The sequence below is a fragment of the Puma concolor genome, chromosome A2, assembly GCF_028749965.1.
Source record: "Puma concolor isolate L17-30 chromosome A2, mPumCon1.1.hap2, whole genome shotgun sequence".
Lineage (NCBI taxonomy): Eukaryota > Metazoa > Chordata > Mammalia > Carnivora > Felidae > Puma > Puma concolor.
The window spans coordinates 35,319,727-35,340,268 of NC_141668.1; the positions used below are offsets into that span (position 1 = coordinate 35,319,727).

The 20,542-nt window shown below is 37.1% G+C and overlaps 1 protein-coding gene across 2 annotated transcripts in view; it reads right to left on the bottom strand.

The window, feature by feature from the left end:
* The window catches only part of TES (testin LIM domain protein), a 47,725-nt gene that overhangs the window by 12,978 nt on the left and 14,205 nt on the right, over positions 1-20,542 (bottom strand). For both annotated transcript variants that reach the window (XM_025929798.2, XM_025929799.2), the window contains exon 2: positions 9,026-9,111. In XM_025929798.2, coding sequence (XP_025785583.1) covers positions 9,026-9,111 — 86 coding nt within the window. The remainder of the gene's footprint in view (positions 1-9,025; positions 9,112-20,542) is intronic.

The window sequence follows — 20,542 nt, forward strand, 5'->3', positions numbered from 1 at the left end:
ATAGAGAAAATGGAATGAAAATATAAAACTCAATTAATTAAACAGAAGGCAGTAAGAGAGGAGGAAAAAAGAAACTTAGGACATTAGGACATTTAGAAAGCACAAATTAAGATGGTTGATATAATCCAAATATACCAAAAGTCACAATAAACAGACTCAATTCTCCAGTTAAAAGACAAAGGATTTCAGTCTGGATAATACAACAAAATCAAACTATACACAACTCGGAAGAAACACTTAAAATTTAAGGACACAGAAAGGATGAAAGTGTAAAGACGTAAAAAGATACATCAGGCAAATACCAACAAAAAGTAAGTTAGGCACCTATATTAAAATCATGCACTTTGGACTTTAATGCTTTCATTTAATCTGTAGTAAAGAGTGTGCCTACATAGTGACAGAAGTTTAAAATCACCTCTATGATGTAACGATTCTAAAATTAATATAGTCTAAAAACCTAAATTCAAATTATATAAGCAAGACACCAAAACTTTAAGAAATAGACAAACTTATTATAGTAATGCTAAAAAATTAGAAATAAAGATTTGAGTAACACAATAAGCCTGATCAAGCAGACACATAAAAAATATCTTATCCAGTGACTGGGGAACACATTCTTTTGGGGAACATTTGAAACACTTCAGAAAACTGAACACATACTGTGCCATAGACAAAGTCTCAAATGCCCAGGAGGGGGCGCCTGCGTGGCTCAGTCAGTTGAGTTTCTGATGTCAGCTCAGGTCATGATGTCATGGTTCATGAGTTCAAGCCCCATATCAGACTCTGTGCTGACAGCTCAGAGCCTGAAGCCTGCTTCGGATTCTGCGTCTCCCTCTCTCTCTGCCCCTCCCCCACTCACGCTCTGTTTCTCTCTCAAAAATAAATACACATTTAAAAAATGAAAAAATAAAAAAAATAAATGCCCAAGGAATCACTATCAACCACATTATCTGAACAGAATATAATTATGCTAGACATCAACAGCAAAAAAGTAACTAGAAAGTAATTTTGGGGTGCCTGGGTGGCTCAGTTAAGCATCCGACTTCAGCTCAGGACACGATCTTACGGCTCATGGGTTTGAGCCCCACATTAGGCTCTGTGCTGACAGCATGGGGCCTGCTTGGGATTCTCTGTCTCCCTCCCTCTCTGCCCCTCCCCTGATCTCTCTCTCTCTTTCTCTTTTTGTCTCTCTCTCAAAATAAATAAACTTAAAAAAAAGAAAATACTTTTAAAAGACTCCTAAAAAATTTAATATTGAATCAATCACAATAGAAATGAAAAGAAATAGCATTTTTGAGAAAAAAGAAAACAAAACTATTACTTCTTGAAATGCAGAACACAACTAAAGGGGTGCTTAGGATAAAGGGACAGCTAACATGCTCAAGTTAGAAAGAAGAGAGAATAAAATTAATTAACTCAGGAAGTTAAAAAAAAATTAGAAAAAATAAGCCTGAAGTACATGGAAGGAAAATAAAGATAATAGCAGAAACTAATAAAGCAAATGTTTGCTTCTTGTAAGATGCAGGAAAAAAAACATTCAATACATTTCAACATCCCTTCTGATTATATTTTGTTTATTCATTTTAGCTATAGAAGGAAACTAGACAGGATTTCAGAATGGGTTTCTGGAAAAAAAGCTCAAACTCAGCACACATCATTAGTGCATTCATTTTAGGATGTGAAGCAAGGAAGCAACCTTGCCATCACTTCATTCACATAGTCCTGTGGGTACTAATCAGAGAAGTAAGAAAAATCAAAGAAATAGAAGTTATAAGGATTCATCAGAAAGGAAAAGTTAAACTGTTGTTAATCACAGATGCAATGATTGATCATACAAATGTATTAACATCAGTATAAGAGTTTAAGAAGCATTCTGGATTTAAAATAAATAAAATTGGATTTCTCTACACCAAAAAAACTAGGAAAAACAACTAAATATTTATTAGATTGATCTCTTTACTAGATAACAAATTATTAAATAATTACAGATTTTTGTGTCCTGTTTTCTTAAGGTGAGGTGTCCAAACCAAAAATATCAGATCTGACATGTGCAGTCCCAGAAAGAGACTGAGACAGAGAGGGACAGAGTCAGAGATATGAAGGCTAGGGGGGCAAACTAATTTCCTTGTGCACAAATTGGTCAGAAATCTTTATTTGGTAAGCATCTGAAGAGTCTGCAGATTCTAGTTCAGCTATAAAAGACTCTTATATCTGGTTATCTCATACTCCCACCCAGTGGAAAGGAGTATATTGTTCTATTACAGTATGTTCTTCATTCTTGTTCATCAGTTAACAAAAATGATATAATTATTTATAAAACCATCACATTACTTTTGGATCAAGTTTAAAATCATACTTTACTGAGGGGAAAATGTCAGGGTGGGAATTTAGTTCCTAATATAGATAAATAGATCCTTATATGGCTGTGAACTATAGCATGCATCCTAATAATTAGTAAAGTGACTGACTATGGGAGGAAGTAATCATGTTACAAGGATATGTGATGAAAGGTATGGATTTCCTCTGGAAATGTTTATTATCCAGTTCTATTCCAGAACAACATGTACACCAGAAAATAAGGGGAACTAGATTTTAGAATTTGAAAGACAAAAAAGCACCTGAAAAAAAAGCCTTCTGGTTTTCAATTCACAAGCTATGACAAACTGTAACATGAGTAAATAAATTATATTTACTATGAAAATGTTATACATAAAAAGGTATATTAACCAATGATATAAAAGCCATCTCTATACTTTTTCTTATTACTTATATCAGCCATTTTGGGGAGATTTACATTCTGAGAATATATATATTTTCCCCATCCACCCCTCACCAACCCAACATACCTTATTAAGCAAGTAAAATCGGTTAAAGCAATATACCAATAGCAGCAGGAAAAAGAAGTTTTCAGCTTTCAAAGTGGGGAAAACCTGATTGATTCATGATAGCTTTTAAAATCACAAATACATTATAAACCCCATCTGCATCCTTGCCGCAACATGGTGGTCTGTGGTAAAGAGCACTTGGCAGGAATGTGACTCAGCAGGGGTGGGATGGTTTTTCAGTTAGAGTTGTCATCATGACAACAGCTGGAGTGACCACAACCCTTCCAGACCCCTTACCCTGGAGCTCCATTTTTACAACAAAAAGGGATAGCCACAAACCACAATTCAAGAAAGAAACCTATAAAATCTGGGCCAGGTGCCAGGAACTATCCATTACAGAAACGTATGCTATTTAATACTTAAATCTATGCTATTTACTAGTTAAAAAAAATTTTTTTTAATAATTAATTTTGGGGGTTTTTAGTCTACAGTGTTTTACATTTGAATCACCCATATTTAAATTGGAAAACTTTATTTTTACAAATATCTTTTAAGAACTTTTAAACTCATTAGGAAGACAGCCTGTAAGTTAATTGAGAGGAAAATTCTGTTGAGGAATTGGGGGATTTTCTTGGTATCCAAGAAAAAGCATAAGAATGAGTAGGATATTTATCACATAATTAATTTCAACCTGAAATAACGCAGATTCCATCCTTAAGAAAATGAAGAACTTTAAAAAACTGGTTTTATGCCAACTTATAACAAGACAACAATGGCATGGGTGAGCACAGTACTCACGTTGCTGGGGTATGTACAAACATGTATGGTTTGTTTAGTATCTTTCCTCAGATGCTCCACCAGTAATTTTTGATGATATATGCAGACAGATAGCCTGTTTACTACATTTATTTGATAGCAATTTTGGGGGGAGTTGTAAGTCAGTTAGCATACTTAGCACAGTTGCCAAATCTCTAAATCTTCTAAACTGTCCTAGAGCACTTGTCCCCAAATTCTCCATAGGATGTTAATAAAAGTTATGTGGGGGAAGAAAGAAGGGAGGCGAATTCAGAATTAAGTTTATTTAAAATGATCTTTTTTATGACTTTTTAAAAAAAATGCAAATGTAGTCTGAGAGAGTGAGAAGGGGAGGAGGATTATTTGTATGAAAAAGTTCTTTGTAAAAAAAAAGTTGAGCATGTTAACACATACACACGCAAAGGTTAATATGAATGACAAATCAGGACTGTAAACTCAAATTTTTACATTACAACTTCAGATTTCTTGAGTTAAATCCAGGAGAGGGAATGCCAAACTGTACCAAAGGTACTGCCTCAGAAAAATACATAGATTTACAGTTTCAAGCTGGAAGCAGACAAGAAACTATCCTCCATCCCCAACCCCAAAGAAAAATTATTTTTGTATCACTATTTGTAAAATATATATATATTTTTTTTGTTTTTACAAGGCAAGTAGTAGCAACTGGAGTGCTCTGACATGCTGCCAGCACTCACAGTGATTTAAAGGTATGGTCATGGCACTACTACAAACCATATTTTAAAAGGGCTGGAAGCTGCCCGTTTATAAGAGGGATATACTTATATGGACTTAAGCATGGGCCTCTTGTTACAGAATTCAACACAAGGATTAATCCATTTATGGTGTGGAATTTTTAGTTTTCAGCCAGCCCTAAGCCAATCGGAAATTCTCTGAACAGATGTATGCTATATTCAAGTAACATTTTTCTTTTAAGATGCTACTGTTTTATTAGATGGATTTATGGAAGATAAGACAAAAGAATAATTTTATTGCTTACATAATAAATGATCTATTATTCCAAATAATATTACTATACTTTCATATGAAATAATTGATTATAAACTTGAAATCTTGGGTTTGCATCTTAACATTTCATAAATATTTGTTAGCTCTAAATATTACTTTTACTTGACAGTGTGTCCAGAAGATAGTATAGCTCTCATTTGGTAAGTATCAGACATCCTCAACCTTTTATTTTCTCCTAGTCTTGTAATTATTGATGGAGTGAAGAAAGAGAGTGCTCACAGATAAAGCATCATTGTCCAAAAAAGACATATGTCACAAAAGCACCACACTATAGAGAAGAGAGCCTGGTGCAGTCCAAAGTTCACTGGTCATGAGCGTGTAAACATGGGTTCTAGTTTCTGTTCTGCTGTCTAGAGAGATGGTTGAGGAGGAAGGTTTTGGCAAGCTTTGAGTCCAAATTCTAGCTCTGCCACCTATAAGCCTTGCCTTTGGTAAGTCATTTAACTTCCCTCAGTGTTTGATTTCTCATATATAAAATGGGAATACTATCACTTATCCCAAAGGATAGTATGAAGATTAGTAACAACCAAGTATGTAAAGTGCTATGATAAGCAGAAGTTTAAGACAGCCCTTATGACCTGCATTCTCTGGTGTTAATCTCATGATTATGTTACTATGGTATGGCAAAGAGAAATTATCTAGGTGTGCCAAATCTCATCACATGAGCCCTTAAAAAACATAAGTTTTCTCTGGCTGGGAGCAGAATAGGAAGTCGGAGAGATTTAAGGCACAGAAAGGATTCCAAGCACGTTATTGACTTTGAAGACAGAGATGGCCATGTGCCAAGGAATGTGAGTGGCTTCTAGAAGCTGGGAACAGCCCCTGACTGACAGCCAGCAAATAAACAGGGACCTCATGCCTGCAACCACAGGAAATGAAGGAAGTGAATTCTACCAACATTACAAATGAGTCTGGAAGCAGATTCTTCTCCCAATTTCCAGATTAGACCTCAATCTGGCCAAAACCTTGATTTCAAGCCTTTTGAAATCCTAAGCAGAGCATCCAGTTAAGCCTGCCTTGACTTCTGACCGAATGCATAAATGGATGTTTAGTGAATTAATAGGTGTTGTTTTAACCTGCTAATTTGGAGTAATTTGTTGTGCAGCATAGAAAATCATTACAAGTGCTTATTAGCATGTGACACATAGGACATTTTTATAAATTATATTTCTTATTAATAATTAATAGGCTCAAATAAGTCATTTTAACTTCGTTGGGTTTTAGGTCGTTGATCTATAAAATGAGGTTTGGCTAACTGAGTTCCAAGTTTTACTCTAAACTTCCATAAGTCTAAGAATTTATTTTTAGTTTTTTATAACTGTTGTGACACACCTTGACAGGCAGTCATGCCTACTGAATCTCTTCCATTCACTCTCTACATTCATTCCGCACCCTTCTGCATGGTACCCTGGGCCATGCTATAGGAGGCTGACCCCTAAGGACTGCAGCAGTGGGCTACCTTGTCCCCAGCAATGGAAGATGCCAACAGGAAATCTGAATGATGAAGATAGTAAGGTCTTATTTATTTGCTGGCTCCTACAAATATATAAGGTGCCAAGGCCAAAAATGACCCTTTACTTGGGGGTATGCAGAAGTAGGAAGAGGGTGGTAAGGACTGAATTGTGTCCCCCCAAATTCATATGTTGTAGCTCTAACCCTCCATGTGACTGTATTTGTAAATAGAGCTTTTAGAAGGTAAAGTTAAATGAGGTCATAAGAGTAGGGTCCTAATCTGATAGGACTGGTGGCCTTCAAGAAGAAGAGAGAAGATATCTTTCTCTCTCCATATGCATGCACAGAGAAAAGGACATGTGAGGACACAGAGAGAAGCTGGCCATCTGCAAACCAGGAAGAGGTTTCTTACCAGAACCCAACCATGCCGATACTGAACTTCTTGAACTTCTGGCCTCCAGAACTAGAAGACAATAAATATCTGTTGTTTAACCCACCCAGTCTATGGTATTTTGCTGTGGAAGCCTGAGCTAATACAGGGATCAAGGAAGAGTTCTCAGAGGTAATGCTTGACAGAGACTTGAAGAATAGGAAGGACTTTTGTTTCATCATAGTGAAATGTAGGGTTTTTCCAGCTGAAGGAAACATACCCAAAAACACACAAGTTCCAGGGAGCAGCATATATCTCAGCAGTTAAAACAGAGGCTACTTGGAAAAGAAGTTGGAGAGGAGACTGGACAAGCAAGCAGGAGTAGAAAGCAGTGAGGGTTCTTAAGCTATTGGGAAGTACACAACAGTATCCATTTTCAAGACCATTCTTGTGGCTGAATAGAAGTCAGGCTGGTAAAATGTGGAGAATAATTTAACTCTGATTTTCACAATGTGCTCCATGAAGCCCTTAGAGTCCTGGAAGTCAAGGGTTACCATGAAGATAGAGGAGGAAGCTAAGTGGACAGGATCTTGGGACTCCATGTCCACTGCAGTCACAGCAGTCTGTGGCCTTGGACCAGACCTGGGATCTTCATTACACTCAAGACAACCAGACTTTTGCTTCAAAGACTGTACTGAAAACCAGACTTTTACCTCAAAGACTGTACTGAAAATGGCTATCTGGAGGTCAAAAGCACCTGCCCTCCAGCCTTCCAGCTATGGTGAAAAATTCAGAGAATTACCAAGAATTCTGAGGGAGAGATGTGTTCATGCCAGGAAGAAGACGGATTTACTAAGTAATACCACCTGGATGAAGCATATAAACTCAAGCTAGGTTGGAGACTATGGCAAAACCATAGTCTTTTATGGCTCTTAACAGATTCTCAGAGTCTATCAAGGTAAGTAAATGAAAAAAATTAAAATTAAAAAGTGATTTTCATGCCACAGAAATCTGCTCTTCTCTGACATTTTTTTAAATCTGAAAATCTCAGATTATAGTGATCTGTAATAAAAAAAAATATAGCACAAACAATAATTACTCTAAACCAACCTTCTGCTTTGGAGAAAAGGTGCTATCACTTAGGAATGAGCTTTAAAAATCTCATTAGCAGTTTTTGGCAACTGTATGTTCAAACTAAAAAGGTTTTTAAAGATTTTTTAAGATTTTTAAAGATTGTACAGTTAGAACCATGCCCAGCAGAGGGCACTGCAACTCTCTCCACAGCCCACTGTGAGCACCACTGAATGGTGTGCACATCAGGAGCTGAAATATTCTAGTCCATGAAAACTATTTTGTGTCTAGTGACTTAATGTTTCAGAACCACAACAGACATGTTGCCTAACTTCTATGTCCCTTAAAAAAGTGGCACAGGGAAGATCCATGAAAGTCTTGTAATTAAAAAACTCCCTGAAAAATTTTAGCTCCTTACAAATAAAGAACTGTACCATCATTTCTGCATGGGCTGAGGTTTCCACTACCTTCATTATTTAAAACAATTGCCGTTGTTTCCTAAAACTTGCTAAATAAACCAGCTTTTAAAAGAACCTAATATCTCAAATTTTAATTGTTTATATTCTCCTATAACTTACATTGTACACAATCCCAATAGCTGATGAAATTTTTTTATTCTAGGGAGTTTTCCATGGAAATATGCAGCACAGAAATTGTTCTCGAGTGAGATTTATTCTAACCAGGCATCTGACATCCTAATAATGTATAGTTGATCACTTTAACATTTTTCTTCTAACAATGATGTGCTGATTCTAATTTGAACAGACTTAGATCAACTACCATTATAGTCTTGACAGCCATTGATGAACAAAATTTACATTCTTCATAAGAACAGGTTTAAAATACCAATTTTTAGGTTTATATAACATACACTATCACTTTAAAATATGTAAATAAGATCTACACAAAATTCACATTTTGATCCACCAACATTTGTCCTCCATATATTTGAACTTGATACAAGCCAATGATGGCAATGAATTATTTTTTTAATTCAAGTGTTAAAGCTAAAAATTTCGAAGAGTCCTTAGATACCAGTCTATGTCCTGACAACCAGCACATGAGTGCTTAATCATATTTATTGTTTATTGCAAATATATAGGTAAAATGTGCAAAGTTATCAATTTTTAAGAAAAGAATTATAATTAATAAACAGTCCTAGAAGATTACCATAAGCTTATCTGCCACTCAGGAAAGAGACATAAAATTCAGTATTCTAGACTCATAGGAAATCTGAAGGACAGCAAATACACAATTTCAAATATAGTTACGATGGTCTAATTAGCTCAGTCACACTTAATGGTAGGAAAACAGAATAGCTTTAGCCTTTATTTTTTAGAAAAGAATATGACAGATCTACAACTTAACAACCATGCTAGAGAATTTATAAGAGATCCCCACTGTCTGAGGAAGCAGTGCCAAAGAGCAGAAATTACTAATGTGGCTGTCATTTTCAAAACATTACCTCCAGAAGTGTAGTTCGAATCCTTCACATTTTTCTTTGCATTTTAAACAGGGAGCTCCAAATCCTTGCTCATGACCTAAGCCCATCTGTTAAGTAGAAAACAATGTGTGTTATAACATTTTTTAAAAATCTAAAAAATTCAATAAACTGTCCTTCTAATTCTACTAACCACTCCTGTTTTTTTTTTAATTAAAAATTTTTGAGATTTCTTAAAATTTAAATCCAAGTTAGCTAACACATAGCGTAATAATGACTTCAGGAATAGAATTTACTGATTCATCACTTACATATAACACCCAGTGCTCATCCCAACAAGTGTCCTCCTTAATGCCCATTACCCATTTAGCCCATTCCCCCCACCCAATACTGCTCCAGCAACCCTCAGTTTGTTCTCTGCATTTAAGAGTCTCTTATGGTTTGTCTCCCTCTCTGTATTTATCTTAATTTTGCTTCTCTTCTCCTATGTTTATCTGTTTTGATTCTTAAATTCCACATATATGGGGCGCCTGGGTGGCGCAGTCGGTTAAGCGTCCGACTTCAGCCAGGTCACGATCTTACAGTCTGGGAGTTCGAGCCCCGCGTCAGGCTCTGGGCTGATGGCTCAGAGCCTGGAGCCTGTTTCCGATTCTGTGTCTCCCTCTCTCTCTGCCCCTCCCCCATTCATGTTCTGTCTCTCTCTGTCCCAAAAATAAATAAACGTTGAAAAAAAAAAAAAAACTTAAAAAAAAAAATTCCACATATGACCACTTCTGTTGATAGAAGTTGCAAACAAATCTTTTATAAGTATCACATTGTTTGGTCAATGAGGACACTTAGGTATGGATATGGGGACTCCAAATACCTACTCAACATACCTTGTATTCTTACTGATTTTTTCATGAAAGGAAAAGCATCAGAATACAACTGTTTAGAGGACTACAAATACTGCAAGTTGCAAAAAGTCATGAATTTATTTCTTTGGTCACTAAATGCCCTGTATGCAATAGGAACAGGGAGTTAAAGAGCCAGAGCTTGGGAAGCAAGCCTGTCCCCAAATGACATATTTTTTTTAGCAAACAAGGAATATAAAAAAGATTTTAGGAATTATGATTCAAATAATTTTATTTCATTTATTATTTATTATTCATTTATTTTATTAACATATGGTCAATTTTGTTCATTATTTCTATATTTATTATATTCAAAATGTTATTATTTATAAGTATAATAGCAATAACATGTTGAATGCAAGGAATAAAGGTAAGCACTTATCAAAACCTTATAAAATCTCAAAAGCAATATTATTCTCTATTTTAGAGATGATAACTGAAATTCAGGAAGGTTACAGAACTTGCTTAAGACCAACATGTAAATAAATGGTAGAGAAGTGATCTGAGTCCAGGTCTTTCTGACACCAAAGCCTGTGCTTTTATGCCTGGGGTGGGAATAGAGGGGGTGTACTACTGCCCTAATTATAACAATCTATTTTTTAATCACAGTAAACAACAATCCTTGGGAACTTACTGAGACATGACTTAATAAACAAAAGAGGAAAGAGTGCAGATGAGGGAAGGACCCAAGAAGGCAATGTAAGCTCTTTTACCCAACTATTGATATTAAAGATCAGCCCACTTTATATCATCCCATCGGCAAATCACCAGCGACCAGGCTACTCTGTTTTAAATATCACATCAGTGACTCCCCACAAATTCCTTAGCAGCTAGTGCTTGGGGTAAGAGTTCAAGCTGGACAAACAATAGATTTTCTACCATGGCACCCTTTTGTAACTTTGCCAAGTTGTGTTTTTGCTACGTAATCTAAACCACACTGTAATTTGTTCCTTGAAAGCTCAGTCTGACCATGCCCTGAAGTTTAGATGAAGCCCTTCCTTTTTTTCTCTGAAGAAAATGACCACATCCTCTTACCGTAACGAAGATCTACCCAGCTGCTCAGGGGAACCCACATTATTTTTAAGTCAGACCATCTCAAACTGTCCAGTATTAACTAAATTTCATCACCTTTGCCATGCCCCCATTACCAATTTTCAAAAGATGTTGAAATTATATACTTTAATACTAGATGACACTTTATTATTATTATTATTTTAAGGAATTAAATTGTTTCCTTGTCGCTAGTGATCACAGCTCATACTACGGAAGTAAAATGGGTTAAGCAAAAGAGAGAGAGGAACGGATTATTTGAATTTTCTGGTCTTTTGCAAGGAATGTAATTAAAGAATTTTCTCCATTACGATATCCAGACTAAAATGAACAGCAAATCTAAAAAAGTGTATTCTTTTTCAAGCTCTTTCAAGTTTTCCATTACAGGAGAGTTAAGAATCCTGAATCCACCTGGTGTATGGATTTCCTTCATACGGTGTTCCATTCATCTCCTGCCAAACTCTGCTCCCACATGAAAATTAAGATGACGTTATTAAGACTTAATCACATAGCTTAGCTCAAATCAGCTGCTTCTAAACTCTCCTGTGCATCATTCACAGTAAGAAATACATTTATCTCATGACAGATATACGCACACACATATGGAATTAAATTAATAATAAATTCTTACCTGCCTTCAAATCTGAATCACCTGGTCTGAGCAACACTGGCCTTAATAAAATACAGCAAGTACAGTGGAAAAATACCATCTCGTTCTCGAATTCTGAATGAATTTTGGAAGCTTAGCTAATATAACCAGAACCCTACTTGGTCAGCAGAGATATGACAGTAAGGCCCAGCGTAGTTCATTGCCAACATAAAGTCAGCATTGGAAAGGGCCAAGTTGTTTCCTTCCTACCTGCTTTTTATTCCTCTTAAAATAGTTATCAGTTTATCTATTAGGATTATTAGAACTGGTGATGTTTCATGAACATGTCTTTTAAAGTGTCCCACATGCTTTTATTGCTGGACAGGCCTGGGCATCCCCCCTGGTGTAAGAGGCCGGGAAAGGAAAATCAAGAGAGCAGTTCTGCCCTGGCTGTGCAGCTAGTCAGCAGCACGCGGTGATCTCACACCCCATGTGTGGCAGGCCCTCCACTCAGTGCCTTGGTGGAACTTCCCTGCGGCTTCCAAAGATTTCCTGGCCCATCTCTGTTTAAAGGGAAAGGGCTACAAATGCAGGTGCCTGAGCGCTCTAGATCGGGAAGATATGAATCTGCCAGGAAGGTTAGGAAGGCTGTTTTGAACAAATATTGCTTGAACTGCGCTGAAAGGATGAGCGGCTCCTACTCAGTGGGGAGGGGGAGGGGGAGGGGGAGGGGGAGGAAGCACATTCAAGGTGAGGGGACAGTTATGCGAAGGTCTGTGGCAGAAGCGGGAATTGTTAGAGCAGGGACACCTCAGAGCACTCAAAAGGTGATAGGACCAGACTTGCCACAGGCAGAGTGGGGTTTTGTTTTCACCTTATCTTTTCCTTTTCCCAAGGAAAACAATCTTCCAAGGATGAGACTGGTAAGGAAGAAGCGCTAGAGAAAGGCCTGGGTGGGGAGTTGGGGAGCAAGAGCACCCACCCCTCAAGCTCTGCTGGCCAAGCCACAGAGGGGACCCCTCAGGGAGATTAGAACACCTGGCTCTGAAAGAAGACATAATCTGAGAAAATGGCTCTGCAGCCTGCCAGGAGAACTCAGAAAGCACTGCTCCCGTGTTCTTCCACCCACTCTGGCTTGCCTGGAAGGCCAGCTAAGTCTCCAGACAGGTTCCTCCTACCACGGTTTATGACCACCTGAAGGAAGTTTCCCTCCCACCTCTCCACACACACACACTTTCATCTTCCCCAAACACTCAGACACAAGTTGTGAGGGGACTCTGAAAGTATCATAGAGAGGGAACAGGAGCATGAAGGAGAGTGGAATGAGATCATGGCAGTATGATACACTCTCCTGCCACAATTCAATGAAAGCAGTTCTAATTAAAAATAAACCCACAATAAAAAAGACACCTAGTTTTTAAAACCATTGTTCGCAGCTATCATGATTAGTAAGTTTCACACTGGGAATGAACTTGTTTTTCTAGAGGAATTTCATCAAAAGAAATTATTTTTATAGCTATAAATATATAGGTATAAAAAAACCTGCTTGATTCCCAGCAATGAAGATCTCTAACCCATGCACTTACTGGGTGAGAACTTCTTCCATATTCTTACCCTCTTTATAAACCTCTGTTAGGATAAAAAAGCATAGTGCCACTAATAACAAAGAAATGTGGTTCACACTCTAGTGTGTGCCTAGTTCCACATCTAGAATGCAATGTGTTCTCTAATCCTGTTAAATCCAATTTATATGATAAAATTGTACCAGAGCAGACATATTTCTACTGGTATGAGGCAAATTTCTTCTGTTTCTGTTTCTGCCACAACTTAGGCATCTAGGCATCTGCTATCCTTCCCTTCCCTTCCCAAGTCAAACATATCACGTGAAGGCAAGTGTACAAATTCCACTCTATAGTAAAATGAGCTTCAGAGCCAGAGCTGCCTGGAGCAGTTTCTCCCCTATTCCAGACCTTTTTGGTCAGAGGTCACAGAAGCTGAGATTCCCTGGCTCTTCCAGTGCAAGAGTATGGAACTCTACTTACCCTAAGGGCTCAGCCAATTTCTCTCCCTCCTTCACTTCTGTATTGAGGATTCCCTGAAGTGCAGGACCCAGGACTCTTCTGCCTAGACTTCTTCCCTCCCCTTTATTCTTAGCACAGGCTGAACCCTCTGGTTAGCATCCTTCTTTCCTCAAGAGCCTTGGTGGTTACTCTCAGACATCCAGATCTTATAGGTTGTTCTCTGCCCAGGTGTCCGCGCTTGAGAATTCTTGGTGAGGGGTAAGAACAGACAAGGTGTTACATGATGACACCCAGAGTGTGTGCAGGGGAGTGAGGGCCCAGAAAGTGCTGGCAACCTGGCTGTTTAGAAAGTGAAGTCCAGATCCCTGGACTAATATAAACACCAAGATATGTGTGCTCATAGGTAATATGTTGTGAGAATTAGTCATCCCAGGTATTAAGGAAATGATCAAGAACGACTTGGCTAAACAGAGAACTGTGAAAATGTAGAAAGAGCACTCAAGGGAGTTGGAAAACTGTGGTCTGGTCCCCAGGTGTTACTGCTAGGCCTAGGGATTTCAGAAGTCATTTTCTTCTCTGGATTTCCTCATGTGGATAATGAAATGAAGGGATTGAGTTAGATTAACTCTAACAAACTTTTTAATTCTAAAATTATGACTGTAAATCATGTTTCAGATTAACTTTACCTGACTTTGTTATTCGGCATAGTCATCTGCTCAACATCTAAACGCTAAATAGACAGTAGTCATTTGAGAAAGCCAATAGATTATTGCCTCTTATTGGTCAGAATCCTTTGGAATTCAGTGTGGAGGAGTTGTTTATATAGGAAACAAAAAAAATTAAGTTCTGAGAGCTGAGATACAGTTCTGTTACATGTAATCATTTTAGTAACAAATGTGATATGGTATTCCCTGCAGAATCAACACTTGGTGCCTAAAAACACATGTTTTTCATAAGCACACAGGTCCCAAAGCTCTCTACTTACTTCATATAATTTTAGTAACACATTCTGGCCAGCGTCAATACAAGGATATGACAGATTAATTTTTCTTCTTCAGTGTCCAAAAAAACAGATCCTTTGGATTGACTATATTTGGAAAAGCTATGGTCAGGCTTTAGGAATACCTATCAAAGTCAATTGAAAAAATAAAAATGACTATAGTATTTATCCTGAAATGCTAGTCCTAGACAAGTAAGATTTTTAAAATATCCTTAACTATAGGCTCCAGAACTTACATTACCATGATCTGTGCCTCCAAACACCCCTTGTCCCCTGCTTAGTATTCTAGGATAAGAAATGGGATCAATTTCTCTGTATTCATAATTTCAGGTAACCAGATAGGTTGGCAACATTTCAAGTGACCCTTCTGACCCAGGAAAGGCTATTGCATGTCAGATACTTTAAAGAAAAAGGAAAGAAGGTTACGGAACATCTGGTATTTCAAACACGGTCTGAGTTGATTTGGAGATAATTTGAATCTGGAAGATATTATGCAGCATTCAGGGTGAGATCATCTGATTCATGCTGTTTTCATAACCAAATTTCCCTCCGGAGCAAAGAATCCTATGTGGTTACTAAACAAGCAAGTGTTACTAAGATTTCTTTAATCATTTTGGAATGAAGCAGACCAAGGTAGATTATATGAAATATACATAAATTCTCTCTCTCTGTACATGTACATGCCTATTTACCTACCTATCACATATGTATATATACATATATTCATATTATATTCTTAAAGAGCATTTTAGATCTTGTTTATATAAATGAATATTCTGAACAAAGGAACTACATTTCCAAAAAATGATCTCTCTCAGCACATAGCTCTTTTAGAAAACTGATCTGTGATCTGTGAAGTTCTCCCCACCTGAGTCAATTCATTTTGATTAATTTGTGACACAAAAACTTAAAATGTTTTCCATTTTTTGTTCTTTGGCTGCTTTCCAAGCTCTGTCAACAATGGCAATACCCACCTCCACCCCCAGAAAAAGGCTAGGTTACACAGAAAACCAGACTTAAATATAAAAATAGAGGTATCCTTCAGCTTTTATAGTTTGGCAAATTTCTTAGATGAGAATACAAAGAGATAATTTATCATGATTAAGAACTACTATTAATCATTTCTAATAAAATTGCTCTATCTTTTTCTTTGCTTATAAGAACAAAAACTGTGCATCTCTCACTAAAGTTTGAAATACATAAGAGGAAGAATGAAGAAAGAGACATCACCACTCACCTAGTCACACAAACTGGGGCCCAGAGTCCTCCTTATCTCTGTGTAGCCATGCTTACTATGCTCCAAGTCTTGCTGGTCTGTCCTCTAAGAACTACATGGTTTGTTTCCTCACCTCCACTCCACTGCTCAATGTTCAAACTTCTATCAGGTCAGCCTGGGACCACACTTTCCTAGCTGACCACTCCATTTGAAAGTATCCTATTGCCACTCTCAAAATTATTTTAATAAAACCTAAAGATGATCACCACATTCCACTTGTTAGATGAGTTCAATGAATTCAATGAGTTCAATGAATTCGACATGTCTTAGCATTGCAGAGAAGTTGGTTTTCAACCCACACCTCCCTTGCAAACCTCTGCTTCCAGAAAAGCTTTTCCCTTTGCTGGATCTCATTCCCTTTCCCCTCCATCTGGCAAAATCCTACTTTCTATAGACCTAATCCAAACATCAGTTACTGCGTGATGCCCTTCTTGGACTATTCTCAGCCAAGTTCTAAATTCCTATCACTCTATTATTTAGTCCCTTTCCACTACGCTATGATTATTTACACATCAGTTTACCCCATTAGACTACAAGTTTCTTGCTCATATTTGAACTCCTGATGCTTGTCATAGAGGCTGAGCTTGACAGAAATGCCAGCAAGTTTTATTTATTTATTTATTTATTTATTTATTTATTTATTTATTTAATACTGGTCTTAATTATCTAATGACCTTTTAACATGATACTTTTACTTCAGGAACTCCCATTGCTTTTCAAAAAAATAAAAATTGGGGCGCCTGGGTGGCGCAGTCGGTTAAGCGTCCGACTTCAGCCAGGTTACGATCTCGCGGTCCGTGAGTTCAAGCCCCGCGTCAGGCTCTGGGCTGATGGCTCAGAGCCTGGAGCCTGTTTCCGATTCTGTGTCTCCCTCTCTCTCTGCCCCTCCCCCGTTCATGCTCTGTCTCTCTCTGTCCCAAAAATAAATAAACGTTGAAAAAAAAAAAATTTAAAAAAAAAAAATAAAAAAAATAAAAATTAAAATAATAAAAAATTTTTTAAAAAGAAGAAAAAGAAGAAAGCTGTGGTAGGGGTGGTTTTTGCCAGGCATGGTTCTAAGATTTTTACACGGATCATCTCATTTTATCCTCACAGCAAACCTATGAAAGTCTGAAGTACTATTAATTATTATGTGCATTTTCATACAGATGAAAAGCTGGAGCAGAGAATTGTTAACTGCCTCAGGTCAGCTGTATTGCAGAAGGCCCAGTCTTAACCACTAATGCCTAAATGTAGGTCATGAACATGGAAAGATCTTGGATTAGATAAAGAGTAAATTAGTTTTTTGAAAATAGAAATCAATATAATTTTTAACTTGACACCAAGGATTATAGCTCAAGAATAGAATAATCAATTAACAGTCTTCAGCTATCAATAGCACTTACAAATGGGAATAAAACTCTTCACTGTAGATTCCACAATTCATTTCCACATTCCTTCAGTTTTTCAGTGCCATAACTTTCAAAGCCAGAGCCCTACATGAATCTATATCATAAAATCCACTGTGAGCCAAATGGAGTGACATCTTTTTGTTCGTACACAGTAGTAAACCATCACACAGATTATTGTATTAGGAAAAAAGGAAACAAGTGATCTTTCAGCCTAAATAGTTTATAATAAATTCTATTCTGGAGGTACTGTGTCAGTCTTCCTGGAACTTTAATAAATTAAATAGATAACTCCCACTCAATCTGTCCCTACATTTCTTAAGGCAGTACCAGTATCAAGTAAGTGACACAGGGACTGTCACCAAGGCAATTTGTCTATTTTCAGTCTGAGATGCAGCAGATTACCTAAGACATCTATACAACTTCAGTAATTATGGTAAAGTTTTGACAAGATCAGAAGTAGATCCTGCTGCTTTCTTCTACAAATCAATAATGAATTTTAGTTCTGGTATGATATCTTGAAACATTTCTAATTATATATTTTTTTATACTTAATGACAGTGGTATTTATACCTCCACCACCACCAATTGTTAAGATGTTACTACTGCCAGGCACAATACAGACACCATTTCATTTAATTCACAAGACAACCTATGGGAAAGGTTAATCTTCCCAATTTCACACACGAGGAAACTGGGACTTGGACAGATTGAGTAATTTGTCTAAGACTGCCCCGCTAGCAAGTGGCAGAAGTGAGATTTGAATCTTAGCAATTATAACTCCAAATCCTGAGCTCTTAACTACAAAGTCATCATTTTTTCTTCTCCAAAATGAGAGTTTGAAGACAAATAATAATTTAAATGAGTAATATCCCTCATCTGTAACTCCTCTGGAACAATAGGTTTTGATCTCAAAGACTGCCTATTCGTCACTAGCCGGAGCTCCTCCTTAGACAAATGTGAGACTGATGACAAGGAACCTGAATGTCTGGAAACCAGCTGCACTAACGCTAAAGGCCCTGAGGTGATTATTCACACATGCAAGAGGACCCTCAAAAGAATAGGGTGTGGGTCAAGGAAAATCTCCAGGATCCTGATGCAAAATAGGATTCTTCCAATGGTATAACGAGAGAAAATGTTTTAAAAGAAACAATGAATCCAAAGTATTTTTATATCATCCCCTGGAAAAAATAAAAGTGAAAAATAAAAACAAAAAGAAACAGTGAAATACAAATGAAAAAGTTAAATCTCAAACTTGAAAGATCTTTATTCAAAATATGTAGACTTATCATTAATACTAAAAACTATTTGCTATGTTATGTATTTATACATCATATAAAAGATTCCATATAATGCCCAAGGGTGATATAATGAGGCAAAAACTGAAGTAATACTTGTCATGTTTTTCAAATCACGAAATTTCTACATTTATAATGGAAAATCTCTGTATTGGTTACAAATTACCCCCAAAAGTTAGGGGCTGAAAATAAACATTTATGATCTCACAGTCAGCCAGCTGGGAGTGGCTTAATGAGGTGGACTGGCTCAGGGCCTCTTCCTACATTGCAATCAAGGGTCAGCCAGGGATGCAGGCATCACAAAGCTTGACTGGGGCCAAGACACACTTTTAAGCTGTCTCACAGGGGTGCCTCATGACATGGCAGCTGGTTTTTCCCAGGGCAAATGATCCCAGAGAGAGTGAGAGCACCCCAGATGGAAGCTGTGGCCTTTAATCTCGGAAGGGACATACCATCACTTCTGCCATGTCACACTCTTTGGCAGCAACTGACCAGGTCCGGCCCACTCAAGGGGAGGGGAATAGACAAAAGTATGAATTCTAGGAGTTGGGAATCAATGGTGGCCATCTTAGAAGCTTCCTTCCACAACCTCTTTTCTGTTTTGATTTTAAATCCAAAGACTAAGTGATCTGTGATGAGACAGACATATTACAAAGTGAAGGGGTACAGGGTGTGCTTATCTACCACTCTTGTCTTTATTTTTTTCCATTTCAAATATTTAAATGTCTCTTCAATCAAATGGGCATAGTAACACAGAGCTTTGCTCCTTACATATAAATATTCTTATTCCTCTCAGTCTGTTAGCTATTTACTCAGTCAGGCCCAGGGAACAGTCTTCCGGAAGACAGGGTAGAATATGATTTTTAGTCTCTCAGTCTTATTTTCCATCAATCTTGGCACATATACACACTTGTGTAGTACATATATACACACATATTTCTTGTGTTTTAGAACACAATCATAAAATAGAATACAGAATATCAGGTTTGATTAGCAAGAAATTTTCAAAAATATGTTTAAGACAAAAAATTCACTATTTTTATAATATGCCATAGTCCTCCTCCACATTAAAAATGGAAAAAGATTTATATAAACTTTGTTCTATTACATAAATCTATCTGGTGATGGAATTAAGTAAAAGAAAAAATATATAGCCCTTCTTTGTGATGTCAGGATGCAAATTACTTAATTCCAATTAGGTAATATTTATAGTCAGCAATTCCTAACTATTTTTCTAGTACTGCTTACCTATTGAAACCCAATGTATCCTCACAGTTTTACTATGGAAAAAATAATTTAGGTTTTTAAAAAAATCTACACTCATTTTAGGTAAGCAAATGATTTAAAAATGTATTGTCTATTCAGTTTATGCTGGTTCCTTATAAACATGTTTCGAGCTGACTACTATCAAATTATTTCTATTCTATTGCTTAAAGGAAGTTGCTTGAAATATTCACCAATAGAATACCTCCTTTGTAGACTCTACTCAAAAAAGGCCTTCTCTCAGTCCGTTACTTTGAGAAAGACAATGCAGGCTATAAAAATGTCACAATTAATAGGTTATGATTGCAGCTGAAATAGTTTTTTAATAGGATTGGCTGAGCTCCGGCTCCCTGGAAGGACTCTGCAATGGCATGTGCTTTTATACACAGCCCTCAAAGCTTCCCAATTATTAGCTATAAAAGGGATTTTAAAAATCTGAGTCCAAAAGGCGTCTGTAGTAGTCCCTTGAAAGAATTTAGATCAAACAAACAATCCTAATTTGGTCTTGTGTCACTACCTCAACAGCTGACTGTAAAGAGTGTATCCCACACATAGCTGTATATTGAGAGGCCTTTATTAAGACTCTGTATATCCTAAAACTTGAACATTGGCATCATTTTTGCCAGGCCTAAAGGCTAGAGTATCATTTCTTTAGGAGTAACCTGTTATAACAGATGAGTGAGGGTGTGGGGAAGATGACTATGCACTTGTGTTATTTATTGCCACTAGCTGCTTATCTAATCAGAGCACAGGCAGGGAGAGA